This window comes from Octopus bimaculoides, chromosome 10, assembly GCF_046866305.1.
Source record: "Octopus bimaculoides isolate indiv1 chromosome 10, ASM4686630v1, whole genome shotgun sequence".
Lineage (NCBI taxonomy): Eukaryota > Metazoa > Mollusca > Cephalopoda > Octopoda > Octopodidae > Octopus > Octopus bimaculoides.
The window spans coordinates 83,021,397-83,031,396 of record NC_142937.1 but is presented as its reverse complement, the minus strand read 5'-3'; the positions used below and the strand labels follow the sequence as shown (position 1 = coordinate 83,031,396).

The following is a 10,000-nucleotide window of genomic DNA, read 5'->3' as shown; positions in this document are numbered from 1 at the left end:
TATATGCCATATATTTACTTGTGTGTTTGTGTATATACACATACATGTATATTCAGATATGCACACAAACATATATATATATATATATATATATATATATATATATATATATATATATATATATATATATATAAGTATGTATAAATGAAATTTGTATGCACACACATACAAAAACATAATATCCAAATGTAAGCAAATATTTGATATTACACACACACACACACACATATCATTATTTCATTTTAAGTCTGTTTTTTTTTCCATTTTGGCATGGGTTAGATGGATCAACAGAACTCAAAAGTTTGAAGGACATGTTGCTACTATGTGTTATTTTTATCATGGTTTCTATGGCGGCAAGCCTTTCCTAACACTAAGCAATTCATAGGCATCTTGATGCATTTATTTTCAGGTACCAGCTTTGCATATACATAAGCACACATATCTATGCAGAAATATATACATACAGTAAGTATGTATGTGTGTGTGTCTACGTGTATATATATATATATATGTATATATATATAGATACACACACATTTATGCATAAAGATTAGACACATATGTACATGCACGTGTGTGTGCATGCATATATTTAATATGCACACACAGACACACGTAAATGTATACAGACATATAGATATAGACACACACACACACACACACACATACATCAATCATATGTGGAACATATATAGAGATATATGATACACATATATATATTATTGTATGTGTGTGTACATCCCCAAACATATTTCTATTTATCAGTGCAAAGTCAATGAATTCATCACAATTCCGAAAGTATTCAGTAAAAACATTTTTTGCTGTATATTTCAAATAAGTACTTACAAAGAGCTTAAGAGGGATAGAGAGAGAAAGTGAGAGAGAAAGACAGAGAAAGTGACAGAGAAAGACAGAGAGAGAGAGAGAGAGAGAGAGACAAGGAGAGAGACATGTTTATATATGAGAGAGAGACAGACAGACAGAGCATAAGATAGTGAGAGACTGAGAGGGAATAAATTTCAAATAATCTGAGTGTACAGTATGAAAATAGTGCTACTATATATAAAAGTGCATTGATTAAGAAATACCGAACACAGTGAACACACTAAATGAAGACCAATAAAACTGAAACATACAACACTAGCACAGAATTCACATTGAAATGCTGCAACAGGCAGGTAGGAAGAAAAGGCTGATAGGTTGCAGTTAGACACTCTGTATTTACTGATATATATATATTTATGATTTAATACAAAATATATGACATTGATTTAAGACAGTTTAATAAGTTTCACATTACTGGCTGTGAATATATATACATATCTATATATATATATATATATATATATGTATATATACATATATATATACATATATATATATATATATATATATATATATATACATACACATACATGTAATGTATATGATGAAATTACAGCATCATTTTCTAAAACAGTAGTGATTATATGTTGCAACCTAACCAGCCTCCCCCTAAAATACTGTAAGAGGTCACACATAAAAAGCTGACAACAACCTATTAGATTTTCTAGTAGAAAGAACAACTATCCCCAAATTAGGAATTATCTTTAAAATGCATCATATTTAAATAATTTATTAATTAAATGATTTGTTAATTAGTTGCATCTACTTTTACTATAATAAATTTTACCTTCATACATAAATTTCCATTCATTTATTTCTGTAGGTAGAAGAAGAAAATTCTAATTAGGAATAAACTTCATTAAAAAAAAAAAAGACAAACCACTTTTGTTTTTTTTTTGTTTTTCTTTTTTTTTCTTTTTTTAGTCTACGATATACATTCACATATGGCAATCAATTTAATTGTATAGAGAAATATTGTGATAAAACCTAAAATCCAGTATTCCACACAACATTTCTACATTTTAAGTGTTTTGTTTAGGATTTTTATTCTATTCCACCATTATTTTAACTTGCACAGACAAACACACACATTCTTTGATACAATTTCAGGAAGAAAACATCATCTCAATTTCCATTCACTTCCACAATAACATTTGTATTAAACTCATGCAACTTATAACCTATATAGAAGCATCATTGTAATAAGCTTTTTAAAGTATTGGATTAGTGTTCTGCAATAATTTGCTTAATTGTTATAATATGAGAAGTAATTAATCAGTAGATGATTTCATAATTCCAAGTATTTGTCAGTTAATAAGAAAAAAATGTAACACATTTCTTTCTTTTTTTATTATGGTTTAGTCAGAGAAAGAGGGAAAGTTCTTAAGTTTTGGCAAAGTTTCTGAGACTGCTAAGGAGGGGAAAAAGAAGAACCACTACTCATAGGATGCAATAGACAGTAGCTCATCAACATTTCGAGTCATCCTCAGTGCAGAATCCTGGTTTGACTGTAATATAGTGGACTAAAAGTATCCAAAGATCAGCTAGTGTTAAAACCAGACAGGAGAGTGAACCAACTTCCTAAAAACAGGTACAGTCTGCCTGATGGTACATCTGCACAATATATGTCTAATTTCACTCACCGGGATATAAGTCAACCAGGAATCTATTGTAGAAGAAACTTGCCTTAGGCGCTGGGTTAAGGGATTGAATGTAGATACAGAAGACCGAGCTTTTTATCCTAATATGATTTGAGCTAAAGATATGATTTGCCAATATGATTGGAACTGAGCTGAAGACAGGATATTTTTAACAATAGTTTAATCTAGTAATACTTAGCTGTATTATTAATCTGTATAAACAACACGCTAAGGTGTGGAGTAAAGGGACTATTAAGTGAAGTAGTTAAGCTTCAACACTGAAGAAGGAGATCCAATTTCTTTGAAAGAATCCAAATGTGGTTTTGATTCAAAAGTATTTAGAGCTCTATACTGATATTCTAATAAATAATTCTTGAATGAGCTAACAAGGGAGCCTATACTCATTTATTTGATCTGCTAGAAACAGCAGCCAAAGCACTGACACCTGGAGCAATTAAACAATGTAATCTTGTAAGTCAATCACAAAGAATGCATTCTCAGTTAGAATATTTCTGATTATACATCTGTTAAATTTTTAATTCTTTAGGCTGTCTAAACCATCACAGATAAAGCCATGCATAGTAAAATGCCATTTGTGTATCTAGGACTATATTTGAAGATAAAATAAGCATAACACTATATCTATATAATAATAATATTAGTATTTATTTTCAGTGTGTTAAATTCTGATGAAGAGGAAAGAAATGAAATATTGTCAAGAAATTAAAATGAAACAAATAGAGAAGCATTATAAAAAAACTAATAACAACACGGGCACAAAGCCACATATTTTGCCAAGAGAGAGTATAATCAATTATATCAAACACCTAAGTACTTGTCCAGTACTGTTTTTGTGAAGCCCACATGTGTGAAAGGCAAAGTTGATCCTGGGGAGGGATTTGAACTCAGAGTATAAAGAGGCATAACTAAATACTGTTTTTGTGGCATTTTGTTCTACCAAATCTGTCAGATCGGCAACCTTTGAAAGTGATTAATATAAAATGAAAGCCAATTTACAATAGATTTAAAAGTTAGAAGCAAGAAAGGAACAAAAAAAAATAAATAAAAATTCTTAGCTTCATTTTAGCTATCACAGCCAAGGCTATGTTACTAGAACATCTATATATACTGTGTTGTAGATGTTAAATGTGACATTAAGGTGGGAATATGCTAGACTTCAAGTTTTATCACAAATACACACACACATATATATATGTGCAAGTTAAACAAATTTTTTATTCCACGAAAAATAAAATGTTTATTATAAACAATAACAGCCATCAGACTGCTTCCATGTTAAACAAAAAAATACATTTTTAAACTGAATATATTTTACATTTCATTTATATGCTGTGTACATAAATATAAGTGTGTGTGTTAGTGTGTGTATATACACCCCACAGAGTGATGTATACTGAGACTTTACAACATGAAAAGAATTAAAATTTTTAATTCCCAAGATATATACATACAAACACACGTACCAAACATCTGCATCACACATATACATAAACAAAATATTTGTCAATGTGGGACCCTCTAAATGGTCACCAGGCCTGCTAGAAATAACAGCCGAATGTCCTTCAAATTACACTGTTTTAAAAGAGCATTCTGGACATTGTAGTCCAAAATATACAAAAAGACAGAATAGTCATGACTGGAAGGCCAAATATCATAAGTGAACACGACTGGGATTGATCTGGGGCAGAAGGACAACAACAACAACAACATATATTAATTATTTTTAGTGATCTCACACTAAATTGCCAACAGAAATTATATAATTTTTTTTTTCCAGACTGGAATAACATCTGTGAGATAGGAAGACAAAAATAATTAAGCAGTAATTTTCAAACTTATTTCTTGACTTCAACATATAAAGTGGATAATAGATGAATTCAGAAACAAAAGGCACCACAGTAACTACTGTTATATGGTCAGTGAACAAAGCAGAAATGTCAGTCAAAATTTCCATCAAATCACTCCTTAAAAAGATATATCAGATAATCTAGTTTAAGATGCACTATATCTTTGATCACAGGTCTGCTAGATTAAGGCTGACATGGGGCTAAAAACATTAATTAATTGGTCATACCTTAAGTAAGATTGTTGGATGTAATTTTATAGTATATCAAGGGAGTGAAATCATTATCTTAGGTTTAATTTTAAAAGAGTTATTTCCCTTGTAATGAAAATTGCTGTATTTTATAGTTTGTTTTTATTTCCCACTTATTTCTCTATATTTTGGAGAGATGGCAATGGTTTTTTTTAACTAAATAGGCCATGGTATTTACCTTATCGCTATCAAAGACATAACATTCGAGATCGATGCTACTAGGCTTATATAAACACCTTGGTTAAGTTGGTGAGTTATAAGAGAGATTAGAATTTTAATATTTCAAGAAAAAATTCTACATCTAAAGGAGAAAAATGTTTTTCTCTCACAACTGAAGCATCAGCAATTCAACCTTCGCAATTGAATAAAGCATCAGTGAAGTACAGGGGTTGATGTTATTGATTAACTCGTTCCCTTCAAAGCTTATTATTTATAAGATGACAAGCTGGCAAGATAATAGCATTTCTTCCAGCTTTTTATGTTTTGAGTTCAAATGTCAATGAGATCGACTTTGCCTTTCATCCTTTTCATTACCACCATCATTTAACGTCCAGTTCCCATGCTGGCATAAGTTGGAAGGTTTGATAGGAGCTGCACCAGGCTCCATTGTCTGTTTTGGCCAGCAGGGTTGCCAAGTACCTTGCAAGACGAAATCCCGCTCAGCAGGGAGGGCGAGTAGTATTGAGAGGGGTGTGTGATTTTGTGCCAGTCGTGAGATCAAAGGTACAGAGGGGTAGAGACAGATGTCTTTATGTAGAGAAGACAAGGGTCAATAAAGTACCAGTCAAATACTAACTCCCACCACCACTTAAAACAGGCCTTGTGCCAAAATATGAAACAATTCTTATTCTACTTATTATTATGAAAGTGGTGAGCTGGCAGAACAGTTAGCATGCCAGATAAAATACATGGTGGTATTTCCTGTGTCTTCATGTACTGAGTTCAAATTCTGCTGAGGTTGACTTTGCCTTTCTTCCTTTCAGGGTCAACAAAACAAGTACCAGCTGAGCACTGGGGTTGGTGTCATCGACTAGCCCCCTCATCCAAAATTTCAGGCCCATAGTAGAAAGTATTATTATTATTATTATTATGATTGTTGTTGCTATATATATATATATATATATATATATATATATATATATAGATACAAAGGCTAATACAGGGAACAGAGTTGTCTCAGCTCTGATAGTATCCCGAAGTTAATATGGAAACCCTACCAATATTTTCATCTCCATTAAGTCATGCAAAGGCCATGCAAACACAAAAGACTCCACAATATGGGATACAAATAAATACGTAAATGAATAAAAAACACAAATATGGGGTTAAATGCTAATATACACTGATTGATGTTACAATTTGGCTGGGGGTAGGATATCATTCAGTAAATATCAAACGAAAATAAACAGAATTCGATAAGGCGTACGTATATAGACACAGACATACGTTTACATATAAAAAATACACACATATACATATATGTGCAAATAAACATAAAAACACACACACACACTCATAGTCTTGCATTGATATCAAAACCGTAATATACATCCTTGTTCATACATTGGTACTGATACTCTTATAAAAACTTAAGAGTCATGTAAGTTCTGACCCTATGACAAACATCCATGGTCTTACATTGGTACTGACAGTATGATAAATGCCCTTGGTCTTACACTGACACTACGATAAACACATTGGATTGTGCATTTGTAAATATCTTTGACCCAATGATAGCACAAGGATAATGATTCCTTCTATATTCAACTTAAAAAGTAACAAATAAAATGCATTCAAAGAGAAGTAAACTGGCGATGTTTTTATTTATTTCATAGTTATTTATTTAATGACCAGCTGAAGTAAAAATACTTGAATATTTTAATCTGAAAACGCTTTTGAGTGCAACAATTAAAAAACTAGAGACTGAAAGTGTAAGCTTTTTTTAGCAAAAGGTAAAGTTAGGATCCTCAGTAGTCGTGAAGGTGAGTAGGATATGGTGAACTAGCAGTAAAGGTTAGGGACAAAGAAATCTGAAAGACTATACAAGCAAAAATTAACCATGGAGATATGCTGGGCATGTTATATATACTGGAATATGATCGCCAAGCTTCAAGCGGGTATTATTCACTTGAGTATGTTAGCATCACAGTATAGTTTTCCAGAAATACTAAAGATTGTGCACTAGAAATTAATTTCTATAATGGGAATAACTAATGTATAAAACCATTAAAATGGAGGCACTTGTTGAAGAACAAGTAACTATACCTTTCCTTTTTGAAGAACAAGTAATTATATCTTGCCTTTGTTGAAGTCACTATATCTTGCCTTTCCCCACTCATAGGGAAAGTATTTGACATTGCCTGGTGGGTGATAAAAATCATTTAGAAAAGATGAGAAGTTTAGAAGTTCTGTAATATCCATATATGAAATGCTAGAAACAACAGTGCAGATGTGGCTGTGTGGTTAAGAAGCTTGCTTTCCAGCCATGTGGTCTTGGGTTCAATTCACCTTTGTGGCACTTTGAGCAAGTGTCTTCTTCTATAGCCTCGTGCCAGCCAAAGCCTTTTGAGTGGATTTGGTAAACAGAAACTGAATGAAGCTTGTCATATGAATGTGTTTGTTTACCCTTTTTAAAATCTTGTTATGGTTGTGAATGAGCATCACTATTACAGAAGTGATGTTGTTCATTTCTGTGGAAAACATGTCCAGCCCTGGGAAATAATACCTTGCTTGAAAACAGGAGTAAGTTGACAACAGGAAGGGCATCTGGCTATAGAAATTCTGTCTTAACAAATCCTGTCTAACCCATGCAATTTTGAAAAAGCGAATGTGAAAATGACAACAATGATAATCACAAACCTTAAGAATACATTCAATATAAATATCAGAAATTAAATAAATTAGCATTCATTCATTAAGGCTATGCTTCCAGACACAACTCGTTCCTTTAGCCCAAGTCAGGAATACCAAATCAATATATTTGAGTGTTAACATAATCCACTGACATGGATCTCACGACCAGAGAAATTTTAAGAACTGAAAGAAGGAGTTTAAATTGAAATAAATGTAAGTGAACATAGCTGTGATAGCAATTGGACAATATATATGTAAAAAAGATTCAACAGATATTTGATACAGTATAGAAAATTAACCGTTTAAGCAGAATTAACTCCCTTGCAGTGTAAGCTTTTTCCTTATCCTACTTATCGATCAGCTACAATTGCAGATGAATTCATAAAGATACTAGTAAATCAAATCTAAGAATGTTCACACTATCGGAATACTAAGTGTGCAATGTTAATATGTAATGCAACAAGCAGTAAAGTATAAATCCTGAATCCTGTCAGACTATCCTTTCAGATCGAATCAGTCGTAATTAAATATCACTCATTTTGCTGCTCTCTTTTCCATCTTCCACACAACTATTTTGATATTAAACTGCTCAAAATTGTTTCTGGTTTTGACACAAAACCTAGATTTTAAGTTTTCCTTCATAATTTTAGGAGAAAACCTTTTGTTATGTTATATGCACAAGCTTAACATACATATAAATAAGTTAGCATTACTATTCTAAATCACTCCAAGTTCTCATTATTTTTCAAATTAATCAAAGCTCTTCTTTTTTAAATGTGAAATATGGTTATAAAAATCTTGAATCTATCAGATTTCTTCATCTATACTGTGATAATAGTCAGTATCATAATGAAAATATTGTTCATGACAGGTGTGAGGGAGGAGGGAGAACATGATGACATCAATATAATATATATATATATATTATAAGTGGCAAAATATATTCAGTGGAGATAGAATGTATTTAGTAAATGCTGAATATGCCTGGCAACTTAATTCTTAAAAATTCAATAGAAAATTAGATAGATGTTAGAAAACCAGAAAATCCCCAAAGCTATTGTATAGCTTACGAGCCATATGATTAGTACTGAACATTTATTTTAGAGAGAAAGAGAGAGAGAGAGAGTAATCTAAAGCAAAACAATTATAGCTGAAAGAGATGAGAAAGTTAATATTTATCAGAAGAAACCATCAAATTTCAAAATATCTGAAATGACATCCGTACAGTGTGTGAGTGCAAGGGAGGGGTGGGGTATGGAGGTATTTGTAAAAAAAAAAAAATCAATGACGCCGTCATGGTCGTCATCCAAGTAGCAGTAGCAGGAGTGAGTAATAAAACTTAAGTATTCTCAAAATGCAATAGAAAAGAAATAGTGATTTACCTCCCCTGATGCCAAATTACCATTAAATAAACCATCAGCTCCATTTTTATGTGGAAAGTGTCATTAACAAGCAGTAATTGCAACACATTTCTATTTAAATTTATTTCTAAAAGATTTCAATTCTTTTAAGGAAAACACAAATCACTGAATATTCTTGAAAGTATTTCACTGTTTAATATATTTTATGGCTTAAACCCATTTTACTGAGCTAACAAATTTGAAGTAATTTGCATAAATCTTGTTCTGGAAATTGAATGCCAACCACTGGCCATATCTTTCTATCAAATACTGTTTTATAATTATTCCAATTAAACAACCAGGGTAGCAAGCTCACACAAGATATTACTTAATACCAATGTATAAGCTTTTCTGCTTTTCTAACATTTATCTTATCTAATTGTCACTTGAACTTATAGAGACTGACTTGAAAGTGAAACTAGTTAAATATAATGACATCTTAGCTAAGGATACAATAATAGAGTAGCAACAATAGTGTTCAGTGTTTGAACATTAACACTTTACAAAAAACAACAAACCATAATCTGCTATTTGTGTTCCTAGGTTATCATAAAAGACAGTATCACCAAAATGACACTTCTAAAACTAAAAAGATATTTAAAAAAAAAAACCAGTCAATTTCATCTCACATTCTTTGAGGGATGGGATATCACTGGCTTAAAGAAGCACAGTTGATGAGAGTTATTTTTATTTTCTTGACCACAGAGAGGTGGAAGCCATACTGAGATTTGGTAAACATAAAAAGGCATAACAAATTAATATTACGATTAATGATTCTGTCAATCTACAACACTAGAATTCTTTTTTAATAATATATAATACTATCTATCCTTAATTTCTACAACTCATACATTATTCTTTAACTCACCTTGTTTTGCACTGTGTGTGTGTGTATAGTGTATCTATCTATCTATCTATCTATCTATCACATATATGCACACAAGCACACACACATGCATATACATACACAGAAAGAACTTGAAGCATTTTTAAATATCATTATTTTAAAAAATATTGTAAGCTGGTCAATATCAAACATCTATGCATGTATATATAGGTCTGTGTGTATATATAGGTGCCACACATGAAACTCTCAGCCCTTGAGT

The 10,000-nt window shown here is 31.6% G+C and overlaps 1 protein-coding gene and 1 long non-coding RNA gene across 41 annotated transcripts in view; one reads left to right on the top strand and one right to left on the bottom strand.

Annotated features, from left to right (window-relative positions):
• Window positions 1-10,000, bottom strand: part of LOC106871599 (tyrosine-protein phosphatase Lar) — a 591,306-nt gene that overhangs the window by 188,506 nt on the left and 392,800 nt on the right. For 16 of the 38 annotated variants that reach the window (XM_089358858.1, XM_089358859.1, XM_089358865.1 and 13 more), the window contains one exon: window positions 1,673-1,702. The exons of the other annotated variants lie outside the window; for them this stretch is intronic. In XM_089358858.1, the coding sequence (XP_089214984.1) occupies window positions 1,673-1,702 (30 nt within the window). The remainder of the gene's footprint in view (window positions 1-1,672; window positions 1,703-10,000) is intronic. 38 annotated transcript variants of the gene reach the window in all.
• Window positions 1-10,000, top strand: part of LOC128248924 (uncharacterized) — a 126,972-nt gene that overhangs the window by 54,373 nt on the left and 62,599 nt on the right. The gene's annotated exons all lie outside the window — the stretch shown is intronic.